The sequence below is a fragment of the Ips typographus genome, unplaced genomic scaffold (assembly GCF_016097725.1).
Source record: "Ips typographus isolate SLU unplaced genomic scaffold, UJ_Ityp_2.0 IpsContig33, whole genome shotgun sequence".
NCBI lineage: Eukaryota > Metazoa > Arthropoda > Insecta > Coleoptera > Curculionidae > Ips > Ips typographus.
This window is the reverse complement of record NW_028098572.1, coordinates 814200-841935: the sequence shown is the minus strand read 5'-3', so window position 1 is coordinate 841935 and position 27736 is coordinate 814200. Positions and strand designations below refer to the sequence as shown.

At 38.7% G+C, this 27736-nt stretch overlaps 2 protein-coding genes across 2 annotated transcripts in view; both read right to left on the bottom strand.

Moving 5' to 3' along the window:
• LOC145739503 (uncharacterized) overlaps positions 1 to 21064 on the bottom strand; it is a 76941-nt gene extending 55877 nt beyond the window's left edge. The window contains exon 1 of the mRNA XM_081994903.1: positions 20943 to 21064. The gene's annotated coding sequence lies outside the window, so the exon portion shown is untranslated. The remainder of the gene's footprint in view (positions 1 to 20942) is intronic.
• Positions 11385 to 12112, bottom strand: LOC145739561 (uncharacterized). The gene is made up of 2 exons (XM_081994955.1): positions 11862 to 12112; positions 11385 to 11775 (listed from the first exon to the last, which is right to left on the bottom strand). The coding sequence occupies exons 1-2, from the start codon at positions 12110 to 12112 to the stop codon at positions 11385 to 11387; spliced, it is 642 nt and encodes a 213-aa protein (XP_081851081.1).
• Positions 21065 to 27736: the final 6672 nt, after the last annotated feature.

Sequence of the window (27736 nt, the reverse complement as noted above, 5' to 3'; positions counted from 1 at the left end):
ACGGCATGCAAGGACAAGTGGTTGGTACCCAAATGTACCTACTAATAGTCACTATTAAAGGCCAGAAAGACAATGTGGAAGGCGGGACAGTTTGTCCAGAAACCAAGAAAAACCATCAAAATATACGCTTAGTATTCGTATTCATTATGTACAATTTTCAAAGTCCCTACGGCATGCAAGGACAAGTGATTGGTACCAAAATGTACCTACTAATATACACTATTATAGGCCAGAAAGACAATGTGGGATGCGGGACAGTTTGTCCAGAAACCAAGAAAAACCAACAATATATGCTTAGTATTGGTATTCATTATGTTCAATGTTCAAAGTCCCTACGGCATGCAAGGACAAGTGGTTGGTACCCAAATGTACCTACTAATAGTCACTATTAAAGGCCAGAAAGACAATGTGGGAGGCGGGACAGTTTGTCCAGAAACCAAGAAAAACCATCAAAATATACGCTTAGTATTCGTATTCATTATGTACAATTTTCAAAGTTCCTACGGCATGCAAGGACAAGTGATTGGTACCAAAATGTACCTACTAATAGTCACTATTATCGGCCAGAAAGACAATGTGGGAGGCGGGACAGTTTGTCCAGAAACCAAGAAAAACCAACAATATATGCTTAGTATTCGTATTCATTATGTTCAATTTTCAAAGTCCCTACGGCATGCAAGGACAAGTGGTTGGTACCGAAATGTACCTACTAATAGTCACTATTAAAGGCCAGAAAGACAATGTGGGAGGCGGGACAGTTTGTCCAGAAACCAATAAAAACCATCAAAATATACGCTTAGTATTCGTATTCATTATGTACAATTTTCAAAGTCCCTACGGCATGCAAGGACAAGTGATTGGTACCAAAATGTACCTACTAATATACACTATTATAGGCCAGAAAGACAATGTGGGAGGCGGGACAGTTTGTCCAGAAACCAAGAAAAACCAGCAATATATGCTTAGTATTGGTATTCATTATGTTCAATTTTCAAAGTCCCTACGGCATGCAAGGACAAGTGATTGGTACCCAAATGTACCTACTAATAGTCACTATTATAGGCCAGAAAGACAATGTGGGAGGCGGGACAGTTTGTCCAGAAACCAAGAAAAACCAACAATATATGCTTAGTATTCGTATTCATTATGTTCAATTTTCAAAGTCCCTACTACAATTTTTCAAGTTTTTAAGTCAGTAAGTCCATCTTTTGAATTAATGCATTTTCCATTCGTGACAGTATTTCAAGATGGGGGGCATGTTTACGTTTTGAATCGCCTAGCTGAATGGCAACAAGCAGCCAACGCCCGATGCGCCAGCGCCATCACCTGTTACGGCGGTCCGCCGCACCGCCGCAGTAATTGTCTATGAAGCCCCAAGTCGTTGGTATCGTTTGCCACGGTTCATTGGCATTTTTTCGTAGACACCACAGCCCCCCATCGTTATTAATACGTTTATTTCATTAATATACCGTTCAAGGTGGAGCTGGGCATTTTCATTTATCAGTAACAATCCGTTTTGATTAATAGAGTCAATTAACATGGACCACACGACCACAAAACCATAGTCAATCAACTAACTAACTAACAACTAACTAGTCAATCAACTATGGTTTTGTGGGCCTGAATGGCTCGAAACCTCTGAAGAAACGTGACCTATTGACATTACCAACGTTACGTTTCAACGGAAACCTACATTACACCGAAAGGGCTATTTTCAGTATATATATTCAAGTGTGACAGGGTAACCTAAAAAGTGTGACTTTATAGAATATAATATTTTTAAATATTATTTAGTATATTTTATATCACCAGTTGCAGTAGTTGTAGTTGAAAAAAAAAGATTATTTTTTAATGTTCCCTTTATATTTATTATACAGTCTTTGGCAATACCTACTAATCCGCTTAAGTTCCGCTTTAAAGTTGATATGATTTTTTTATCAAATATAACCATAGATAGCCTTTAAAAAGACGGCCTCTTTTCGTGGCCTGCTAAGTCACCCGATGTCTCTAGATTATATGATACAATTTGAACAATTGCATTCGAAATATTTTTTGTGTTTAGAGCTGAAAAACGATTTTTTGTGCAATACAGTAATTTAAAGAGTAAAAAGTGATATGATGGCGAATCACGCATGACGAATGTTGATAGATTGGAATATGCAGGGCCTTGACGGTTTAGAATTTAACTTTTTTTTATTATTCTGAAATTATCACGGTACCACGAGAGATTTAAAATTACCAGTAACTTTTTTGGTGGCTTAGTTGCAACTTTGCAAATTTCACTCGTCCTAAAGGACTAGTGTAATTATGGGAAACATGTTAGAATAAAAATTATCTGGTTAATTTAAAAGCGCGAGCGGTATTTATGCCTGGTTTCTATAGAAACTTAACATTAAAAAAATAATAAAGGGAGGTCCAAATTAATTGTACGATACTTAAAGGGTGGAGAGTAAAAAATAAACACCAAAGTGTTGTAACGAAGTTACTAATTTTTATTAATTTTATTTCTTGGATACGCGTGACCTTCACTGCTGGGTGCTTGACCGCGGCCGTCGTGGCGTCGATGTAGTCGGGGCCGTCCGGAGCCGTTCGAAATGGTTCGGTGGGCGCTGGTAGTGGGTACCGCCACTAACAGCCCCACCGTTGGTTGGATTCTTCGATCACCAAAAGATCGAAACCAGCCAGCCTAGCCGTTCCGTGCCGTTGATAACTCTTAACTCCGCGTATCTGTAAGTAAAAAATATGCACATACCGACGGCACGTCCGGTATTTGTTTTGTTTGCTGTTTTAAACCCGTACCGTTAACTGTAGTTATTTTAACAAACTGTAAACTGGGGCATTTTCAGTATTTTTCCGGGGTTTTCCGTTTGGGGCTATATTTCAATATCTAATATCAATATTTCAATATCTTTACTGAACGGTATTCCATTTGAGGGTATTTCTGGTAAGACGGCGCCGGCTGCAGTTACTTTATTTTGAAAAGAGATAGGTAATCCTTCTGGTCCTGTTCCGGAGAAACGGTGTAGCAAGCAGGAACGGTGAATCCTGTAGCTCGTTTACTTGGCTCAGGGAAACGGAGTAGTGAACGGGTTTGGGGTACTGGAGGGATTAGCGGCTGTGTGACTGGTAACGTCACGAGACTTGAAACCTCTGTTGCATGATTCTGGGGAAACAGTGTGCAACGGAGGCTCTGTTTGTCGAACCCCGGTGAATCGGGGCGGCATATAGAGATTAGGTCGAGTGACGGGAACACCGCTGGTCACGTAATTGGGCCCCTTAAGGTTTTTGGAGCAAACTCCGGCGCCGAGTAGCCAGTTCTACATAACCGTACCGTACCGCCGTACTTACACCGTGTCTGCATAGTGACAGTCATAATCTACAGTAGTCAGGCTAAACAGTAGTGAAGGGTCCGTAGCTAGTTTTCTTTACCGTTACACGCTTTCCCCGAACCACCGAACAAGGTAGCTTTCGATTCATTAGGTAACCGTTACCGTAAGTATTTGCTGTATGTACAGAGAGCCGCAATACAGTACGTTTAGTGAAAACAGTTGTTTTGATTTTGTTTATTTCCCGAACCCTCTGGAACTTTCTTCAGCTCTCTAAAGGCTACCCAGGCACCGCAAAGTGGACCTTCAGCCACTATAAATAACGAAGGTGGCGCCCGAGGCAACGTAACCGAGGAAATCCGCTAGAAAAGCGCTACAGTGTCATGTAAACTATGGTTGAGAAGTGTGCCTCAATATGTGCCCCTTTTAATTAACTAACCAAAAAAATTCGTATTTGGGATGCTTATATTTTAAAGTGCTACTATTTTAAACTGATTATTTATAAATTTTTTAAATTTTTAAATAATAATCTGGACTGGTACGATTTTTTTTCATCATGTGTTAGAGTATCAAAATGACGGTATCTGAAAAACTATGCAAAATGAAAATAAATACTCAGACAAGCATTTTCAAGGAGAAAGTATGAAATATCAGATGTGCCACATCAGAATGACTTAAAATTACAGCTTAAATAAATTTGAAGATGTCAAATTTTTGATCGACCACCGTCTCTGTCCAGATTATTTTCAAGAATTGACAAACTCTCATATGATCACTTTAAAATGGCGAATGTGGTTTGTGGCATTAGGATGAGCACTCCGCAGAGACACTTTTCGGCTACAGTTTTTATGAGATTTTGGAGTCTATTTTTTTGTACTTTCAAACCTTGAATTATCCGACAATCAATTTTGACCACCCTATATAAAATAAAATAAAATATGAAGTTTCTGGAGGGTTTATACAGTCAAAATAAAATAAGGTTTATGAATTTTATAAAGTTGAAGTATGTTTTGATAAACACATACATATTGTTACGATTTTCCCGTGGGTTCACACTAAGTCAATTTAACTCAACGATTAATAAATTTATTACACTTCAAAACACTCCGTACAATAATTAACACAGCTACTAAAAACACTACTACAATTCCACAATTATTCCGCTATTTAAACTTATCCGCGTTCCCAAATTCACTACTCCCGCGGTTTACACCGCGTCTTTTATATTCGCAAACCACGTTCTAGAATGACCGCGAAACGCTTCGCGATTTGCGTCGAATTTTAACGATTGTTCCAGGTCCGGCGCTTCCTAACTGTGGCCTACTTTAATACGCGCCCGGCCAGATATTACGGCGCATCGGTTTCATCCCGAAGCGAGCGCTTGTTAAGAAGTATCGAGCATAGTAGGCCCAGACCGTAACACTGCCCCCCTCTTAAAGCTGATCGTCCCGATCCGCTTCATCTAATCCGTGGTATTTCTTGAGTCTGTCCAGATGGACAATTTTTATCTTGGCTTTGGGGCTGCGTTGGACTCTGTACACGACATCGTTTAACCTTTTTACCACATTGTAAGGTCCCTCCCAAACAGGTGTTAATTTTGGTGATTTGCCTTTCTTCCTCTGAGGGTTAAACAACCAAACTTTATCATCCTTCTGGAACCCTCCCGAATTGGCCCTCAGATCATAACGAGCTTTCATCTTGTCGCTAGTTAGATTCAAACTTTCCCTGACCAGATCATGGACGTTCAGTAATCTGTCTTGCAACTCGTCAACGTAGTTCTCAATGTTTCTGCTTTGGCCTGTTGGAGATCCGAACACCACATCACATGGAAGTCGCATTTCTCGACCAAACAGAACTTTAGATGGTGACTGTCCCGTTGAGTTGTGGACTGCTGCTCTATAAGCCATCAAGAAGAGCGGAATATGCTGGTCCCAATCTTTCTGATGCTGATCAACCACCTTTGAGAGATGTTGCTCTATGGTCTTATTAAATCTCTCGACCATTCCATCCGACTGAGGATGAAGCGGCGTTGTTCGGGTCTTCCTAATGCCTAGCAGGTCACAGAGCCTCTGAAAGAGCTTGGACTCAAAGTTTCGTCCCTGATCAGAGTGTAACTCCAACGGCACACCAAATCTACTGAAGACATTTTCGACGAGAATATCAGCGACTGTGCTGGCTTGCTGATTTGGAATCGCAAACACCTCAGGCCATTTGCTAAAGTAATCCATGGCAACAAGATTGTACTTGAAAATGGTGAGGTTTTGTTTTTTGTTTATCAATCCCAATCCTCTGACCGGTTTCGCCGTATTACGGCTCATCAGAGAGGCTATAGGGCTTGATAACCAAAGAACAAAACCTTCGTTCCAGTATAGTCAACTGGATGCCAGAAATGAGAGTTGTGTGCAACCTCTGGTGACATCTGTACTCAACTCTATGAGTTAGAAAGTACAGATGGCGTTCCAAAATCTAGGAACAGCACCATTAATGCCGAATGATGCGGCATGACCGTAACATAATTGTACCGTGGTATTATTATGATTCGATGAAGACGTAAAGTTACAGATAATTTTTGTGTTCCTATGTTTTCCATAATTTCACGAGGACGAGGAAAATTTGTAAGGAAAACATGCTATGGAAAATTAACTGGTTAATTTAAAAGTTCGAGCGGAATTTAGTAAGATCATCTCGCAATGTCACCAAAACGTCTCATTTTTATTAGGTTGAAGATTACAAACTATTTTCCTCTATCTCACAACCTCTTTAAGACTCTATGGCAAATTTTATTTTTTAAGCGTCAATATATCGAAAATAATTGAATATAGATATAGGATATGATACATGAAACATACTTGGAATCGTCAGGAGTATTTAAAAGTGTAGCAAAAACAGAATGTTTGATTTAAAATAAGCAAGTACTTACTTCCGGCACAACAGGAAGTGCTGTAACAATGAAAATATTTTAATAGAATTGGACATGATGGCTTTACTATGTTGCCAAGTTTTCAAAACTCATCTATTTATCGTCTTTCTTATATCAATCGATGTCTTTAGTCATGGGACATCTTGTATACATTGACAATTTTATAAAAAGGAAATTTACAAACCAAAAATTTTTTTTTTTTTAAATATTTTGTGTGCAGTAATGTTTCAATAACAGGTTTTCTGAAGAACTGGAAACATATATTCCAGGGCACGTTCTAAATAACAGACTAACCACTGTATGTGTATGCTACGTTTTGTGTAGCGAAGTGTTTCATTCTTGAGTTATTTCCGAAAAACCAAAAACGAGCAGTTTCAAAAAAGTGCTGTATTATCTCTAATTTGAAAATTTTTCTGAACATTGTTAGAGCAATTTTTTAATTACTATTTTCCTGTGTATTTTGTTTTCAATTCCCACGTTTCGGTTTCAAGATACTATCTTCAACTTTTTTTCCATGAACTCCATTTTGTTTTTATCTGGTTTTTTTGCTTTAAAAATAGGATGATATAACATGTTAAAAAACATAAAAAGTAGTTTCTATCTAAGTTGGCATTGACTTCATAAAAAAGTTTTTTGGTAGTGTGACGCTATTTATTCGGGAGTTCTAATTAAAGTGTGTTTTAGAATTAAAGTTATTGAGAATTGCTTCTGGCGCCACCTGGTTTCAATAAAGTATTTAGAGTTTTCGAAATGTGAATCAGGAAACACAATTCGTATGCTTTGGTAGCTTTTAAACAGCTGGAGACAAAGTTCCCATTAATCTGTAGTAACAGTGGTTCAGGTGGTGACAAAGCTAATAAAAGCCAAAAGTATCAAACAACTACCTTTTTTTCTTCTTTCGTTACTCTATAATTTCAGCAAGCTTAAGAGAACCAATTAACTGCTCAAATAAGCATTTTTTAAATCCCCCCCTTACTTTAATCTAATCGAGAATGAGAGTGTGCAACTTGGTTACGGTACGGGTCGGATGAGATGCTACTAAGCAATTAACCGTCCTAGTGCAAACAAAGTTACGGTGTCACGGGTCAGTAAAAGAGTCGGCAGGAGGTACTATTGAAATATTGAAACCACCCTCGTATAGACCGAGCCTTGTAGTGGTCCAGTTGTCAAGCTAATGGTTTTTGTCACCTTTGCCCGGTCTAGCGAACCTTGTAGCGTAGCCAACAAAAAAAACAGGGACAGGACGTGTGGCCGGACTGTCAACTGTCACAAACGCCCGGTCTATCAAACCATGTAGCGGTTGTGTTAAATTCGGAACTAACGTGTAGCGCCCGGTCTGTCGAGCTTCGATGCTACGAAACTAAGAGGGCCGGAGAATGGCCAGACTGGGGAAATGACACAAACGCCCGGTCTATCGAACCATGTAGCGCTTGTGTTGAATGCGGAATTAACGTATAGCGCCCGGTCTGTCGAGACTCGACGCTACGAAACTAATAGGGCCGTAAAATGACCGTACTGGGAAAATGACACAAGCGCCCGGTCTATCGAACCATTTAGCGTTTGTGTTGAATGCGGAACTAACGTGTAGCGCCCGGTCTATCTGTTTAATATTGAGGAGGTTGAAGGTTTAGATTGGGTGGGTAGAGTTATTGAGAGTCTTGAGTGCCATTTCAATACTGATTTAATCCTACGCATGTAACTAACAATCTTACTAAACTATTAAACATACCAGTGGCTCAGAAACAATTAAACTCTATGGTTTTGACATGGTTGTTACAGTCATCGTTTGTAAACAATTTATAAACAGTTTGGTGGCTGCTGAACTATAATTATTGCAACCACTGTTAAATAATATAGAACGCTATGTTACGCTGTTTTGAATATAGTTAAACAATTATCGTTTTGCTTACTAATTGTAATTATGAAATGTTAAAAGATCTATAAACTATGATTGTCCTTAATTACCCTGATTATTTATATAACATTAAGATATATGTTTAGCTGAAGACTAAACATCTTGCCGGGCTCGACTGAATTTGGCGAGCTGAATTAGAGGTTGATGATTTAATATCAGGCCTCATTGTTGAGACTGTGTCGTCTTAGCGATGCCAGTTCTATCATCTCTGAAGATGTCTTATGTTTGGTTGTTGGTTGAGATCTGGCAGTAGTTAGTGCCCGACGGCATTTGTTGACTCCTACTATGACCGCCATGATAATAAGTACTACCGCTGCTGATGTCAGTGCACCTGTGAACATAGAATGTTTAGTTATGGATTTCCAGTGATGTTGTCCTAGCTCGGTTTCAATGTCTTCCTCCATTTCTTTTAGCTTTCGAAAATCATCTGAGGGATGAATGATGTTTTCTTCGTATTGGCTTTGAGGTGGTTGCTTTATTGACGTGGTCAAGTTTACCGCCACCTGCTTGATAAAACCTGCTAGAACCGGAAATACGTCGCTGCGCCTAGGAGCTATAGATATTTTATTAGTCGATATAATGCAATTTGATGAAATCGAAATGATTCCTGTTTTATTTAAGACTAAATCTTCTCTATTACCGTTACACGTTATTGCAACTTTTGATGAATCAGGTGACACAAACATCCACGAATTTTTGGTGTAAAGTTGAATCCATTGCATTGCTTTAATTTTCACTCGCTTAACGGGACAGCTCGAATGTTCAGTTCGTTGATATATTTCATCTAAAATGCAATTCGGGCTGTTTTCAATGTTCCTTATTAAAGGCGGTGAGCATACGAATAAATGTTTTCTGATTCCTATGCAATTCTTAAATTCTTCTTCACTTATGTGAAAATATTTTTGTTCATTGTAATCACTAGCTAGCAGTTCTTGAGGTAGGTCAATTGTGAAATACGTGTCGCCTTCCACTGCAGACGGTATCGCACTGACCTTGACTACGGTAAAATTGCTGAACTCAGTTACTATAAAATACACATAAACGTGTAGTTGTTTTTCTGTTTCCTCAAGTTCAGTTTTCAATATGGGTTGAGGTAAGATTTCAATGCTTGGTGGCATTTTGCGCTCTGCAGTTTGGATTATTTCCCTTATCTGCCCCGGTGTTAACATTGAGTATATGTTGCCTGTGTTGTATAAGATGTCAGACAGACTTTTATAATAGTCATATACTTCATCTAAATAATTGTTCCCAACTTGATATGAGCTCAGAAGGTTGCTAAGTCTGTTTTCGTCCACCGCTTGAAACCAGCTTTGCTTCATCTCAGTTATAGCGGCTTGGCTTCTGATAACCTTTTCTTGAAACTGCTTAAGCTTGCTGTAAATTCTGTTTTCGGTGTCGTTAAACTGAGATAGTGCCTGCAGCATAAATTTAGTTTGATGACTAGATGCACGTATTAATTGTTGTTGATTCTTTTCTAGATTGTTAATGTCGGTGTATACTTCGTCATTTACGCCAAAAATTGAAGTCATCAGTTTTCCAAGTAATCCTCGCCGTTTCCTTGACCTTGTAACGTCGTATATTCCTTTTATAACCCACTCTAGTCTAGTTTCTTTTAATTGCATATCGGAAATTAATGTGTTGCATTCAGTTTTTTCTGATATTTCTGCCACATTTTGGCATACGTTCTGAATCTGGGCTGTAACATTTTTTATGTTTTTTATGTGGTAGCTGATATCAGATTTATTCAGCTTTATGTCAATTCGAAAGATTCCCCTTTCTATTTTTGCTTGTCCAATATGTTCAATGTACAATCCTGGTTTTGGATATTCTATCTTATATTGAGCCTTTGCTGAATTTACTAAGCTTAATATGAATAAAATCGCTACAACGGCTTTCTTCCACAACTTCGCTGACCTTGTTTTGCCTTTAAATTGATTTCTCTCATTTCCATATTCTACTGCCTTTTTTTCTGATTCTCCACGTAACGGTATAAGCTTATGAATCGGCCGTTTGGTAATTACTCCCCCTGGCTTCTTTATTGACACTACTCGAACAATTCCGTCCTTATCCGCGTCATCATCATCATCATCATCAAACAGCCTGTCTCGTCCACTGCTGAACATAGGCCTCCGTTAACGATCTCCATCTATTTCGATCCTGGGCATCCTGGATCCAATTTGGTGCTACTCTTTTTATGTCATCCGTCCACCGGGTCGGCGGACGACCTCTGTTCCTGAACGCATCCTGCCTAGGTCTCCACTCTATGATCTTTTTGGTCCATCTTTCGTTGGTCATTCTTGCGACATGTCCAGCCTAGTTCCACTTTAGATATGTTATTCGCTGGATTGCATCGGTAACCCCTGTTCTCCGACGTATCCGATCATTCCGAATCCTGTCTCTCAGCGTGGCTCCCAACATGAAACGTTCCATGGCTCGCTGGGCCACTCTTACTTTATTTACTGATTTTCGTGGTAGAGTTAAGGTCTCCGAACCATAAGTCAGAACCGGCAGAACACACTGATCAAACACCCTCCGCTTAAGGCATATGGGGGTGTCGGACTTAAAAATGTGCTTCAGCTTCCCATAGGCGGCCCACGTTAGTCCTATCCTTCTTTTGATTTCGCAGGTTTGATTGTCTCTGCCAATCGTAATATCATGGCCCAGATATCTGTAGGATGTAACTTGGGAAATTTCTTTTCCTTCTACTAAGTAGTTTCGGTTTGGGACTAGATTTGTCATGAACATTGTTTTCGATGGATTGATTTTAAGCCCAACTTTATGTGAAGCAGATGTTAGTCTCATAAGGAGTTTCTCTGCCTTATCCAAGCCATCTGAGATCAGTACAATATCGTCAGCGAACCGAAGGTGACTGAAATTTTCGCCGTTAATATTTATACCCATATTCTCCAACTCGACACTCTTGAACATATACTCCAGCAAAGTGGTAAACAGTTTAGGGGAGATTGTGTCGCCCTGTCGTACACCGCGCTGCACTCTGAATCTATCTGTCTCTCCATGGAGTCTTACGCTCGCTGTTGCATTTTCGTATATATGTTGCAGTATAGCAGAGTATCTGTGGTCTACTCGGCAGTCGGCAAGTGCTTTAAACATCTCGCTGTGCTTGATGGAATCAAACGCCTTTTCGTAGTCCACAAATATTAACACGAGTGGCTTGTTGTACTCAACGGACTTCTCGATCAATGTCTTAATAACTTGCAGATGGTCATTTGTTCCGTATCCGGATCGGAAACCTGCCTGTTCTGTCGGCTGGTAGAGGTCCAGTCTTATCCGCGTGCGCTTCGGTTATTCGAGCTAATGGCCATTGACTTGGTTTTACGTTATCTTCTTTTAAGATTACTACTTCTCCCGTTTCTAAATTGTTTGATTTGGATGCCCATTTGTACCGCTGCTGAAGTTGATGTATGTACTCTTGCATCCATGTATTCCAAAATTCTTTACGCATTTTTTGTATCATTTTCCATCTTTGATTCATATTACTAATGATGTCTTCGCAGATTGGGGTAATCGGTGACAATAGTTCTCTTCCGATTAGAAAGTGACCTGGTGTGAGAACGGCAACATCGTTTATGTCTTCGGACAACGGACACAAAGGCCTTGAGTTCAATGATGCCTCAATAAGTGTTAACAACGTATATCGAAAGTCAATGTTGTATCTCCAATCACTCGTCTTAAATGATACTTTGTGGATTTGATGCCCGCTTCCCAAAGACCACCAAAATGAGGTGCTGAGGGAGGGATAAAGTGCCACTGTATGCCCAACGATGTGCTTCGATCCTCAATTTTCTCCTTTCTGAGTAACGCGATAACTTCTGACTCGATTAAGTTGTTTGCCCCTACAAAAGTTGTGCCATTGTCACTATAGATGTGTGCACATTTTCCTCGTCTAGATATGAACCGTTTTAACGCTGCTAAAAATGTTTCAGCTAGCATGTCACTTACTAGTTCAAGATGTTGTGCCTTAGTTGCTAAGCACACAAATACTACAATATAACCCTTGTATGATTTATTTCCTCGTCCTTTTGTGGTTCGCACTTGAATTGGTCCTGCATAATCAATTCCAGTGTGTAAAAATGCCGCTGATTGAGTCACTCGATGTGGTGGTAACTGTCCCATTAACTGCTGTGCTGTAGCAGCTTTATATCTGATACATTTTACACAATTGTTAATTATCTTTTTTACTGCCTTTTTTCCATTAATCAGCCAAAATTTTCTTCTAATGAACGCTAAGGTATTCTGGCTACCTTGATGTAATGTTGTGGTATGCGCATCTCTTATAATCAAGTTTGTTAAATGACATCTTCCTGGTAAAATTATGGGATGTTTTTCTGTGTATTTTAATAGTGAATGTTTAAGTCTCCCTCCTACTCGTAGGATATTGTTTTTGTCGATAAACGGACTTAAATTGACTATTTTACTTTGTTTATCTATTAAACACGGTCCTTCGAGTCTAAAATAATTAATCAGTAACCTATGTTAGCCACAGAACAAAAAATCTAATCAAGTAATATTCGGCCGCGAGTCGCGTATACAAATCGATAACTCAGTGCAGATCGCGTATACAAGTGCAGATAACAAGTAAAGTGAAGTGATTCATTCAGTGCAAGTGAAGAGTTTAATCTCAACACAAAAATGGAAACCGTTAACAAATTAAGCAAAGCTCAAGAGGTATTAGGACAAGAGATCAAACGCATTCACACCAATATAAAGAAAGACCCATTAAACAGAAAAACCCTACAATACGTTGAAGAAAGGAGAACTCAAGTTCAGAAGCTATGGAACGAAGTTAAAGTAAATGACACCCAGCTCAAAGAGCTGAAAACATTAGAAACGCAACACGCTACGTACTTTGCTATCAATTACTTTGAACAAATCAGAACCATTTATAACAATGCTCTACAAGAGTTAAACAACTGCAAGGAAAAACTACTAGACGAAGAGAGAAAACAAGAATTAAAGCAACAAGATAAGCAGAAAAAAGTGCCACTCTAAATCAACTCACGCAGGAACAAACCTTGCGAATGAGCGATTTGGATGAACTGGTTGAAGAATTCACTGCAACATTTGATCCCGAGGTAAAAAGTGGACTTTTTGACAATTTTGACAATTTTGAAAGACTGGAACATCGTAACATCCTTACACTGGGAAATTTCAAAATTGGACGTTGATAAAGTCTCAAAATATTTTGAGGAAAACAAATTCAAGCAACTTCGTACCTTGATTGCCAAAATTCAAGGACAATCTAACAGCAAATCATCACCTCTGAAAAGCGAGGTAGAAAACCAACAACCACAAACGTCAGTGAATAGAACCAATAACATCAGCCTACCTCAAATAAAGACTGACGATTCCATAAGATTTAAGGTGGCGTTAGCACCGTCACAAAAGCTTTCGAAAAGAACAATATTAGCGGACATTGCAAAACTATTCGATCCGTTAGGATGGCTAAGTCCAGTATTAGTCAAAGCAAAATTGATCATGCAAACATTATGGTTAGAAAAACTTAGCTGGGATGAAGAAGTCTCATAAGAAATAGCAGCTTGTTGGAATAAGTCTCGGCAGCAGTTAAAGTCCGTTGAAGAAATCAGCATTCCGCGTTGGACGTATCAATCAACCAAGAACAAAATTGAACTACACGGATTTAGCGATGCTTCAGAGAAGGCATACGGAGCTGTAGTTTACGTAAAAACTATAAATAACGACAAAAGCATCAAAATCACACTATTGACTGCAAAGTCAAAAGTAGCACCAATAAAAACAAAAACAACACTACCAAAACTTGAGTTATGTGCAGCAGTATTGTTAGCAAGATTACTAACTAGAGTTAAAACGGCTCTACGTTTGAATAAAACACCCACATACGCTTGGATTGATTCCATGATAGCATTATCATGGATCCAAGGAACGCCCAATAATTGGAAAACATTTGTGGCAAATCGAGTATCTGAGATACAAAACTTGGTGCCATCTCAGCATTCGAATCATGTGAAATCTGAAGAAAATGTAGCAGATGTAATATCACGAGGCATTGATCCCTCTAAAATCAAAGACTTTGTTCCATGGTGGCAAGGCCCAACGTGGCTGCAAGGAAACAAATACCCAGTAAACGCAAAAATTCCAGAGACCGAAGAAGAAAGGAAAAAGAGCATACAAGTAAATGTAGCGCAAAGAAGTGAACCCAAAATTCATGAAAAAATTTCATCATTGCTGTCAATGAATCGCATAATTGCCTATTGTTATAGATTCATTAACAATTGCAAAAAAACAGGCATCAGGAAAGGTACATTAACAATTCAGGAAATTAGCAACGCTGAAGAAAAAATTGTTCGGTTAGAACAAGCTGGAGCATTTCACGCGGAAATTCAAGCTCTAAAATCAAATAAAACAATTTATAAACAGTTTGGTGGCTGCTGAACTATAATTATTGCAACCACTGTTAAATAATATAGAACGCTATGTTACGCTGTTTTGAATATAGTTAAACAATTATCGTTTTGCTTACTAATTGTAATTATGAAATGTTAAAAGATCTATAAACTATGATTGTCCTTAATTACCCTGATCCGGCTCGAAGGACCATGTTTAATATTGAGGAGGTTGAAGGTTTAGATTGGGTGGGTAGAGTTATTGAGAGTCTTGAGTGCCATTTCAATACTGATTTAATCCTACGCATGTAACTAACAATCTTACTAAACTATTAAACATACCAGTGGCTCAGAAACAATTAAACTCTATGGTTTTGACATGGTTGTTACAGTCATCGTTTGTAAACAATTTATAAACAGTTTGGTGGCTGCTGAACTATAATTATTGCAACCACTGTTAAATAATATAGAACGCTATGTTACGCTGTTTTGAATATAGTTAAACAATTATCGTTTTGCTTACTAATTGTAATTATGAAATGTTAAAAGATCTATAAACTATGATTGTCCTTAATTACCCTGATTATTTATATAACATTAAGATATATGTTTAGCTGAAGACTAAACACTATCGAACCATGTAGTGATTGTGTTGAATGCGGATCTAACGTGTAGCGCCCGGTCTGTCGAACCTCGACGCTACGAAATTAATAGGGCCCTAAAATGGATGTAGCGTTTGTGTGAAACCTGCAGAAAACAGCAGTACGGGGTGCAGGGGGCGGTTCGGTACTAACAAGTAGTCTAGGTAACAAGGGGAACACCCGGTCTATCGAGCCTCGGTGTTTAAATAACAGGTACACAGTGCACTAGGAGGGCTAGCCACCAAACAGGTATACTTACTATGGTGCGGCGGTGCTGCTCGGAGGTTGAAATGTTGCTCTGGAAAGCTGGCGATCTCAACAGCCCCGAACTGGCGGCACACGCCATTTAATAAACAGTCAGGTCCCCCACTTTCGGGTAGTGGGAAACGCAGCCCTACTCGAGTGACGCGTACAGAACCGCAGTACTGCAGGAGACCGGTACGCTTCGGCCAACCTGACCGGCTACGTCAACTGGTGAATTTTAATTACAAGGAAAGCCGTAAACCATTAATTTCCTATTACGCGCTATCATACTGCAGTGTTGTTGTAAACCCTGTAATTTTACCAATTGTTTCCAACAAGAACTGTAAAAATCCGACTTACCAACCTTGAGAAAATGTAATAACTTAAAAATACAGCTTATCGTATTTTTGGCAAAGTACTAGCACTAGTTACTTTACTAAACGGCTTCTATTAATAGTACATTTATCCGCGATATGCTGCAACACAAACAAAAGAAACCCAGTTTACTTGTTTTTTAATAAACATAATGAAAATTTCGGTCCCTAAACAAAACAATGACCTACAACGGCCTTCTGAGCTTAAGCGTAAACCCCAAATAAATAAAAAACGACAACTTTAAATTTTACCTGCTCACTGGTCACACGCGCGGCGCGAACTCATCCCGACACCTCCGGCACACCGGTCACACCAACGTGTTGACCTCTCGCGGTCCAGGCGACACTGAATCCCCCGGGACACAAAGCGACGTGCCGTTGGGGAAACTCTGGGAGGCGGGAGGACGGTCTTTTCGTCCTCTGCAAACTAGGGCCTGCACGGGCAACTGCTGGACATACAGTGTGACCCATTTAGAATGGAAACACCCCTATAAAATTTTAAGTTATTAACCGATTTCAATGATTTTTTTTTTGAAATAATTAGGAATGAAATGTCTATTACGGGAGAAAATTAAATACACAGCTATTTGAAAGCACTATAGATCCAGTGGCGTAGTAATTTTTTCAATAAAAAAATCGCTAATAAAAATTCTCCATTTTCTATCAAGAAAAAGTATCGTAATATGACCTGAAAACTGAAATAAATATTTAAAAATTTTTTCCGTAATAGACATTTCATTCCTAATTATTTCAAAAAAAAAATCATTGAAATCGGTTAATAACCTAAAATTTTATAGGGGTGTTTCCATTCTAAATGGGTCACACTGTACGAATCCGGTACCCACATCTTGAGCAAAATCAGATGGAAAGCCGGGAGCAGATCGGCCGATGGTGCCCTTCGTGGCCGCATCTCCAGCACAGTCTCCTCTTGACTAGCAAAAATAACGGTAATTCCGCCGGATTTTCTGGCGTTCTAAATGGGACCGACATCGGCGCGGTCTCGGTGTCGCTTGCAAGATCTGCCAGCGTCAACCTTCTATTAGGTGCATCGGCGGCCAAGCCCATTAGCTGTGGCGGTTGAGACCGTAAGGCCGGTGCTTGCTGAGCACTTGTCTCCGGCATCTGCCGCGGGAAAGTTTCCACGGTCGGTGTTTCCTCGTTATCAGTCACAGCAAACAGAATGTCTAAGCACAGGTCTTCGGAAGTCAACTCCAATACAGGCGAGTCAGACACCTTAAAAAAACAAACATTTCAGCGATTAACTGGCGTCCCAGAGGCACGGAAACTAAAAAAAAATTAACACAACAAGCTTCCCGCGAGTTATTTTACAGTCAACAAACAAAATTGGAAATGCCTATGCACAGAAAGAATAAAAAATAGAGGTCGGATTTAAGGCACGTTTACGTGGATACGCCGGCCATCGCTGGTCTTCAAGTGCCTTCGGAACCGGAGGTTTCGGGGGTAGTTTGGTGGGCGCAACTTTTGTAGTTGTGCCACCAATCCGGCGGACCATTCTCGTGGATTCGGCGTAGCCACGATTTCGTCGGCCACTTTTCCCAATTGTTCAGTTTCCTCATCGTTTACCAAAAACGTTCAGGGAAGAAAAAAAAGCCTTCTGGCGGTTATGATTGACCTGTCCTACGATCGAACTCCGCACTAGCCTAGATATAAGCCGACTTAAGGTCCTTTATATGGATATGTTGAAAAGTTTTGCCGGTACAATCTTTAAGATCATAGACCACGGGAGAAACAACTTTAACAACGGTATACGGCCCTGAGTATTGGTGCGCAAGTTTTGAGGCAAAACCTCGGACAGGTCTTGAGCATCTTGTTAGTACGCTCGACACCAACACTCACGACTCTTGCGAAATGGCTTGTTTGCCCTGCTTTAAAGTGTCCCTGATGGCGTCGTAGTACTCCATGTACTCGGGGGGCAGATGCCTCAACCGTCTCGAGTACCTCAAAGGCGTTTTGCTTCGTTCAATTTTCACTTTTGCCGAATTCACTCGGGCCGGTACTTCCGGCATGGCTTGCTTGCTTGCGGAATTTCCGGTACATTTTCGATTTTCTCACTTGCGCTAACATTAGATGAGTGGAATTTTGATCCTAAAGGAGGTACTCACTGACATTGACTGTCAGACGTCCACGATTTGTTTGGTGGTGGTAATATTGTTAGGTCATCCGACACTAGTTTGATTCGCGCTATACAATTCGAAATGCCTCGCCTCGGCAACTACTATATGTCTAGTGCTGTCTTTGTCATATACGGTGTACACAACAGAGAAAACAACACTTTGTTAACTGTCAGTGTAATTTTAACCAATCGGCATTTAGGCAAGTAGTGACTGACCGGCAACGGATCAGTAAGGGTGTACAAACAAATCCGCGCCCATTTAGGATTTGCACATAACCTTAATTAATAAAACTATTTTCAAGATATTCCAACACAACCAAAACCAAAAATGTTAAATAGTGCAAGAAACTTTCTCGCCTCCTGGTAGGTACATGAGGTACCTTTTGGTGACCGAGCTGTTTATGGTGGCTAAATGGGACAGGCAGATGTTTCGTATCCTTTTTCTCGTTTTCAGTGTTATTTTTAAATGTAAGTCCATTCCTTAGCTGTTTGTACAGATGTAATCGCCCTGATACTGCTGACCATACTAGGGCTATTCAATAAGTTGATTGTGGTTGGTGGTGTAAGGTTTTTACGTCAACTGTATGTAAGTTACACTTACCAACCTGTTATGGACCAATTACAGAGCGGATCAGCTGAGTTGTAGTTAAGTTTATTCAACAATTGTATATTTAAGCCTTAATTGTAAGTATAAACATTGTTCACAGTAGGTGTTTGTATACTCTTAGCAACTTCTGGACAGTTTGGTAAATGGCTTAATAGTGATGGCTTAATAGGGAGTTGCAGCACTTAATTTAATCGACCACGTGACTGTATTAACCTGCTACTCACTGGAAGATTAGCTTGTGGCGTATACGGCGGAGCGAAACGGTGAGCTATTCCTAATTCCTCAAGCAACTCTTTAAACCGTTGGCCAGTAAATTGGGTGCCATTATCGGACAGCACGGTCTTTGGACAACCAAAACGAGTTACAATTCCCTCGTAGAAAGCCTGGCTTACGGCTCGAGCTGTTGTCTTCCTTATTAATCGGCACTGTACCCATTTAGTGAAACGGTCTTGAAAAACTACTAGGGAATTGTTTCCTTTGGCCGAACGAGGTAAAGGGCCAACTAAATCGGTACTGACGGTTTCCTAGGGATTTTTTTTACGAGACGGTTGCATCTGGCCTGGAGGTGCCTGCTGTGAAAGCTTATATCTCAAGGAGGAACAATTACGGACATATTTAGCGATATCACGCATCATTCCCGGCCAGTAATAACGTTGGGTAATTCGGACGGTAGTTCTTGCTATTCCCAAATGTCCGGCGGTCGGTTCATTATGGTTCTGCCGTAGAACGGCAGTTCGGTTCGGCGGTGATACATTCATTTATATCCCAGAAATGTCGGAACAGGCGGCCGTCTTTTATGCAGTAATCGGGAAACTCACTAGGATTGCTCTAAACGGCTTCTTTGCAAGATACCAAGAACACGGCAATCAATAATCTAAAACAGAGGTAAAAAAGTAAAGTAAAAATTCAACGATAGTACGATAAACCAGCAATTCCAAACTTGACACTCTTTAATTCAAGAATAAATATTTAAACTATATACACGTCTGGCACCGTGAAAAAAAAAATTAAGTAAATATTGTAGTCATGCAAAAACACACATGCACAAACAAGACAGTCTGATAACCCACAATCCAAGCGTGTTCAATCCACTAAAAATCAAAAAGGCCTTCACGTTGGTCGCCAATTTGTTATGATGAAACCTCACGTTAATGAGATTTCAACATTTTTAATTGTGTTAGCTCAAGGTCGTGGATTAATTGTATGAGATAATTACTAGCTCTTAATAAATGAACACTCCTGGATTTACCGTAGGAAATCAAACGAACCGTTAGTTGTATATATATGAACATGTGTATATTACAAAAAAAAAAAAAAACAACCACAATATTTTACAAAAATTACAAGGTTGCAAGACTAATGTTGTGAATAAAATGAAATAAAATGAAATTTAAACAGGATCGAAAATGAATTAAAGCAAAAAAAAAAACAGAAAAAGTTTTCCCAGTGCCAAACCGTCTCTAACTGCCCTTACCAGTTTTTAAGGACGATGTTTGGGTCCTGAAACCTCCAGTATCCTCTCCCCAGTAGTCAGTAGTGGCCACCGCTGATTTCAGGTAGGAAATGGGGTCCAGAGACTGGTGACAGGTACCTAAGGCAGAAAACAGCAGCACCAGGGAAAACGAACAAACAGCTTCAACACTTGTTCCGGCAACCAAAAAGGTGACCAGAGGTAATGACAAGTGTTGAAGTTGTTTAAAGCAAACTAATATGAACTAAAAAAAAAATTAAATAAAACAAAATCAAGTAAGGAATTGACCTGGTGGCTCAACTCTGACTGAGGCTCTGACCTTTTAAAACTCTGTGGCTGCTGGTCGGTTTTTCCAACACGTTGGTTGGCCCGGAAAACTCTCCCGGTTAGGTTTATTCAATCCCCGATTAGATCTCTGGTGGAAAACCCTTATATCTCTGGTCGGAAAGCCCTTAGATCTCTGGTCGGAAAGCCCTTAGATCTCTTGTCGGAAAGCCCTTAGATCTCTGGTCGGACCGAACACAATACTGTAATTCGGCCAGATGATCAAGGATTAAAAAAAAAATTCACAAGTAACACACGTGCCACAACGCTCAGAACCTAGGTCAGATGTCGGCAGTTTGGGTGCTGTAGTGGTAAAAGGACCGATATCACAAAGTGGGGTGATTAAATAACCACATGGCACCTGACACAAAGAAACACGACCACAAACCGACGCTTCCCCGACAAAAATCGAAACTGATCAAGTGACTACGGCACCTGATAACTCATCAGGTCACGCACCCACATTAACCACAAAATGTGCACAAAGTGCAAATGGAGCTATTAAGCGATCGGAATCGGTCTACTAGTGTAACTAGGCCCACGGACATTAAAAACACAAACCAATCCAGTTACGGACGAAAACTCTATTTCGTACGTAACATACTCCCCTAAGTAACCAAAAAAAAGTAAACTTGTTTAATTTTTTTTTAAGTGAAAAAGCACCTCGAAACTGACCTGAAGAAAAGCAAACCAAAAGACGGTAAACCACCAAAATCAAGAAAACAAATGCGATGGGCACCAACATACCATTTGAAGGAGGCATACAACCTTTCAAGCAAAAATGAAGCTCATCACAGCTATGAAGTAGCTCTGAAGAGAGAAAAAAAAAACACAAGGTACCAGTTGACTCGCTCCAGTCTCCCACCCAAACAATATTCCCAGGAGAAGTCGTCATGACCCTACAAATCTCTAATCGGTTTATGTCCAGAAAATTAAAACGGGGTTGAACATGAAACCAACGTTGCGTAAACGTCGTTATGTGAGAGGAAACCTCATTTATTAGTCTCAGTAGAGATAAGCAGAGACAGGACTCAACGCTCAGGAAAACCACAGAAAGAGAAACCAAAACAAATCACCTGGCAGGTGGAAATGAAATAAAGAAAACTAACAGGAAAGAGAAGACAATTGTCCACCAACAAAAGAAAAGGTTTTTGATAGGAACCCTCTGTAGAAAACCCGAAAAATACACCGAACGGTTAGTGTATCAGTAACCACACAAAAATTAAATCTACTGAGGTGTTCCGAACCAAACCACTGACGCCAAATCTCACGTAACCAAGCAATTGGGACTGAGGTCGAACACAGTAGAAAGTCCCCGTACTCCAGGGTCATTAAGGTACTTACAGGGACTCTGAGACTTTCCCCCCATGAACTACCCTCCCAAAAACCTTAGAGGTTAATTGACTATGACGGCACCCAATTTCGCTCAGCCCTTTACAACAGAGCAAAGTGGTTACAAAGAAAGTCAAATCCGGTTAAAGTCACAATCAGGTAAATTGTCAAAACTGACAAGACAAAATAGAGAATAGAAAAAAAAATTAAATTCCCTACATGTACGCAAGATTAAACATTAACGCATACAAGTTGCGGGGAAAAACAATTGACACAATCGAGCAAAAGGAAAATTGAATCCCTGACACTCGTTTCTGAACAAAAAAAAACTAAGAGTATCCAAAACGGGAAAAAATCAATAAAGACACAATCGAGGAAAAATGTACTCCCTGACACACCCAAATCGTTCCAGGAACCCTGACCACACGGTAACAGTCATTCCAGAACAAACAAATAAAGGGGAGTATCCAAAGCGGGAAAATCAGTTAATTAAAGTCACAATTGAGAAAAATTAAATCCAATAATAAACAAGTCAAACATAAATAAGTACCCGCCCACTGTCCCTTAATAATGACACTTATTGAAAAAGGGGTTAGGTAAAAATGTCATTATCACCAAATGAAGAAAACACAAACTTGTTCATTATGGATTCAATCAATTAGAAAAACATACGACCGACTCAAATCGTGTACACCTATTAAACCAACGGAATTGCATACAAAGTTAGAGTCAATCCTAACAAAAACTAAATCTCAATAATCAGGAGTCAGACGAATGAGCATCAGAATGCTCAGACTCGTCACTTAAAGTTACATCCGGTTTAATGTCAGATACATGCCAATCTCCCAAATTATGTCCATCCCTGTCAACCAAACGGTATACCAAATTAGAGAGGACTTTAGAAATAGTACAAGGAATGTACCTAGGTGCCAACTTGGCAGCACAACCGTCTACTGCTTTAGATAAAACATAATTTTTCTTCCGGACCTGATCTCCAACATGATGAAAATCATAACGTTGTTTACTTTGAATGTAAGATTTATGAAGTCGTTTCCGAACTTCTTTATAGATGTTAGGTAATTGCTGAACTGTACTGGGGTTATGCACTTTATCAGAAATTTCCACTTTATTGTCAGCATTATCACTGATTAAACCATAAAATGAACCATCAACAGGTATATTCCTGGCAGAATTTAAAAATTCAGGAGAGAAACCAGTAATTTCATGTTTAGCCAGTCTAATAGCCTGGGCAACTTGGAAAATAGATTTATCTCAATCCTGTGATTTTCATGAATGTAGGATCTTATTGCAGTGATTATCACTTGGTTGATTCTTTCAGTGTGGTTTACTTGTGCATATATAGCGTTATACCAAATTTTCTGGACACTATACTTAGTCATGAGATCTTTATCAAAATCCTTGCTAGTAAACTGACTATCATTGTTACAAGAGAAAATTTGGCAAACCCCAAACAAAAGGAAAACTTGATTTTCAATGAACTTAACTATGGCCTTAGAAGTCGCTTTCGCCATAGGGTGCACAAGTACAAATTTAGTGAACCAATCCACCACAACAAGAACGTACTGGTTTCCCGATTTTGATCTTGGATAAGGACCAATTAGGCACTCCAGCAAATCGGCTGTTTTACGTCATATATTTTTGGAAGGGCAAGCACAGGACATCCTACCATTAGTTTCGTTGTAGAGATCGCTTCTATAAGACGTTTTTTTCGTGGATAATTAGTAGTGGATTGTGAATTTACTTAAAATGGCTAAAATGAGTGATTACTATTTTAAAATACGTGTCCAAAACCCCGAAGTAGCGGTTAGGTACGAACAGAAAATAAAAGTTATTGGTGTTGCCCCCTTTGAACTTAAAGATAACCAGTTTAGCACACCGGCTGCAGATTTTCCTCATGTAAGTAACATGGATATAATTAGCTACTTAGTTCTTTCTACTAGCTACTATACTGCCCAGCAAATGAAAGCATTTAAAAGTTTGAATGCATTCAAATACTTTGATGCTGGCTTTGTAAGCAACTGTGGAGCTCATAAAATTAGTGACTATATTGTGTTGATAGGAAAGGTATTTTACTTTTCAGTCAGTTCTCTGAAAACAATCTATATTTTTTATTTTTTATTTAGGTCAAACATTCTCAAAGAATGAATGAACATCCCCTGAAGGTTTGGATTATTTGTCAGCTAGATGGAAGTGTAAATAGTGCTCATTGCACCTGTATGGCTGGTTTAAGTGAAGTTTGTAGCCATGTAGGAGCTTGGTTCTACGCAGCTGAGTACATAAACACAATGAAAGCAAGCACTTCTTCAACTGATGTACGAGCCATGTGAAAAGTTCCAACAGTACGAAAAATTGAATACAAACCTGTCAGTGAAATGAATTTTGGAACTACCTTTCACTACACAGACAATCAAAGTATTGTCACGTTTAAATTGTGAAGCCCTTTTGGCTCAACAAGTTAAACGAGACGTGCGTTTATTACTTTAATAAACGCCTTTACCGAGATCTTGTTTCGGAGGTAGAATCAAACCACTTGGTAGAAAAATATAATTTAATAACTAAATAACAGTTAAAACTAATTGACAAAATAGTTTGTTTATCAACTTAGTGAATCGGAATAAACCCTTCAACAATACCTTTTACATGCACAAAATATTACAATAATAAATCTATACTTACATTTGTTAAGCAATTTTGAGGGCAGCTTCCTGAAGGGTTTGGCACTCGCGATTTATTATAGTTTAAGGGATGGTTTACTATTTAATTAATTTATGAACCCCCCGGTGCGGGTTGCAGAATTCAGGACGACTACATTCTGTGGCGTGAGCGGAGTCTTCTGGCTAGGTACTGCCTTCTCCGACGTGGTGCACAGCAAAAGTGGACTGACTGGAATGAACCCCTCTCTATGGTATAACTTCCTTCTAATAGCATTCCAGACACTGGTTCCACCAATCAAAACTCCCAGACCTGGTCTCCTCTAGCCGACAACTCGTGACGACCTTTCCTCCCTCGGTACATGGAAATATTCCACATATTTCGCAACTCAGCAATTGCATCATAAGTGCAGTTGCACTTTGACCGCATTCCACAATTTTAATGTTTCCGCTCAAGTAATATAAATTCCACATTTTTTAATGTTTCCGTTCGAGTGAAATAGATTTGATTTATTTCCTTCGTGACAGTATTCCCCCATATCAAATCAGGAAGTAAATCATTTGATGTGCAAAATAGATGAAATAGGCAGCACTTGTCCACTGATGCGGATTATTGAGCCATTTGCAAGTCACATAGCAAGCCAAGTTCCATTAGAAAATAGTATTGACAACCCATATGCCAGCCTTTACCAAGAAGAGTTCCAAACATATTCTTTAGCTGAACTTGTCAGTATTGGGTTTTTCCTCAATATTTCCATTGCCGAAGATGATTGTCTTAAAGTGCAAGAAGCCACAGTTAGTCAGTCATTATGTGAGAGTTGGTTTCAACAACGAATAGGACGAATAACAGCCTCAAATTTGAAAAAAGTCACCAGAACATCTTTGGATAAGCCATCTCTTTCTTTAATAAAACAGATATGCTATCCACTCAATTCCATTTTTAAAACAGCAGCCACTGAATAGGGAAAAAAACATGAAAAAGATAGGATACAAGCTTATGAAAATGAGCAAAAAATTTTTCATGATAACTTTGTAATCAAACCAGTTGGGTTCTGCATAAATTCAGAATATCCATATATTGGAGCATCCCCAGATGCCATGGTTTCATATTTGTGCTGTGGATCAGGATGTGTGGAAGTCAAGTGTCCATTTCTGTTAAAAACCAATTCAATTGAAGACATGTGTAAAAAATCATCATTTTTTTTTAAAACAAAGTGAAAATGGAATTTTTTTAGATAAATCACATTCATATTTTTATCAAATCCAACAACAGATGGCAATTACCAAAACACAATTTAGTGATTTTGTTGTTTGGAGTCCCTCAAATGCACTATTTGTGGAAATAATTGACTTTGATCAAAAGTTTTGGGATTATAATTCTGAAAAAAGTACACTCTTTCATCAAAAAATAATTTTACCAGAACTTTTAGGGAAATTTTTTACTACAAATTCTGACAAGTCAATGTTGTATTGTGTTTGCAAATCTGCAGATGATGGTTCACCAATGATTTGTTGTGATAACGAAAACTGTGACATTAAATGGTTCCCTTTTAAATGTGTTAATTTAAAAGAAACTCCATGGATTGACTCCAGATTTATGGTTGTGCCCAAATTGTATTAGGATTTAAGGTCAGATCAATATATTACTATTGTTTGACTAATAAATAAAGTTGTAAACCTTTGTTTTTTTCAGTATACAATTTATTTTATTATTAGATTTAGTATTACTAGTACTTATATGTACTAGTTTTTCATATAATAAATCACACTGTTTATGAGTTAAGTTTCTATAATGTTCTAAATTTGTTACAAACGTATTATGTAATATTATAAATAACAAGATTTAACATTTACATAATAATATAATAAGTTGATGTCATGTGTGATTTTCTTAATATAAAAAATACCTACCAAATAATAATTATATTGTTTATGATATATTCAAACAATTATTATTATATAATGCTTTAATATACCATTGGAAACTAAGTTTATTGCATTTAAATTTATATAATTTAAAAATACTTTAATTTAATGGGACAACTGAGGGACATAAATTTACTAAACCACAGCACACTAACACTATCTCATCAAGCAAAGCATTCGTTTCTCGATTTGCTAACAAGTGATGTGACTGTGACTTTGACCTTGTTTCTTCTAGATCCACAGGGTCTAACTGATCCTTGCCCCGTGTAAAAGCAGGTAATTTTACTGTTGCCTGAAACAACTCCACAAACTCTTTAATCAAAATTTCCCTATCTGCCATTATAACATCTCCTGGACATAACTTCTGTAGAAATGTAGAATTCTGGGTAATGTATTTATCTGAAATGCGTCCTCCCCAACCCGCACTAATGTAAGAAATAGAACCTTGAGGAGTGATGCCAATCAGATTTGATAGTCTCACTGTGCTTGTAGTTAGACCAAGCCTGAGCAGCAGTGAGTAAATTGGAAGGTGTTTCGCACCTTATTTCAAAACAGTCAATAATCACAGCAGTTTTGCCATGAAATGATTCTTTGAAACATTTTGGCATAGTTTTCAGTAAAACTGCTCTCTCTGGCCATACAATAAGACTTTTAGAACGCATGTACGTAATATGTATGGTGGTTTTAAAGTTTGCTGACGCAGTTGAAACACTTATGCCACACCTATATGAGATGTCAGTGTAATCTAAGTTCAACCTTAGTTTCATTAATGTCAACAGCAATTGGTCCTGTGAGGCCAACACATTTTTTCCATGAATTTTCATATATTGTTTAATAAAAGCAAGACATAACTCAAAATGTTTGTAGGATGGCAGCCCAGTGTAATAATGTGTCTTAGTATTGTTGAATTTTATGGCCTCGCATGATATTTGGGTTTTTAACATTTTAGAAATTTGTTCTGTTTTGTTGGCTAATTCAAGACAAATCTTCTGCATTTTAATCAAATCAACATCTGTTTGGGTGGATTTGGATAAATTATTATCACAGTGGCATATTTCTTGAACATTTTCTTCGTGAGAGGAAGTACTAGCAACCTAAATAAATAAAGCATAATACCTATTAATAAAAACATTATCTTAGCAAATAATTGCCCAATTACTCTGCAAAAAAGAAAACTACGGGCAGGAACAGTTTATATACACCATCCTGTAAAACCAATAAAAAATCACATAAAAAATGAAGTATAAACTATGCAATATAACAATGAGGTACATTTGGGTGTGATATACAAAAAGGAGAGTCGACTAGCTTACCACTAGTTCTTTATCTTCAAGAAGTACTTTTCTATCCTTTTATCGTTCATAGCGACCAAGATCTCTCGGTGTCTTTTTTGAGTATCCAAGTAATAATGATGGTACCCAGTCTGGATGCAGTTGATCTGTTAGCTTAGCAGGTTTTCCTAAAAATT

Excerpts from the sequence above, each read along its gene's own strand:
- LOC145739561 (XM_081994955.1), bottom strand. The coding sequence starts at position 12,112 with ATGCTAGCTGAAACATTTTTAGCAGCGTTAAAACGGTTCATATCTAGA. Across the intron at positions 11,776-11,861 it reads GCGGGCATCAAATCCACAAA|GCCTTTGTGTCCGTTGTCCG; the intron begins GTATCATTTAAG and ends ATTGAACTCAAG.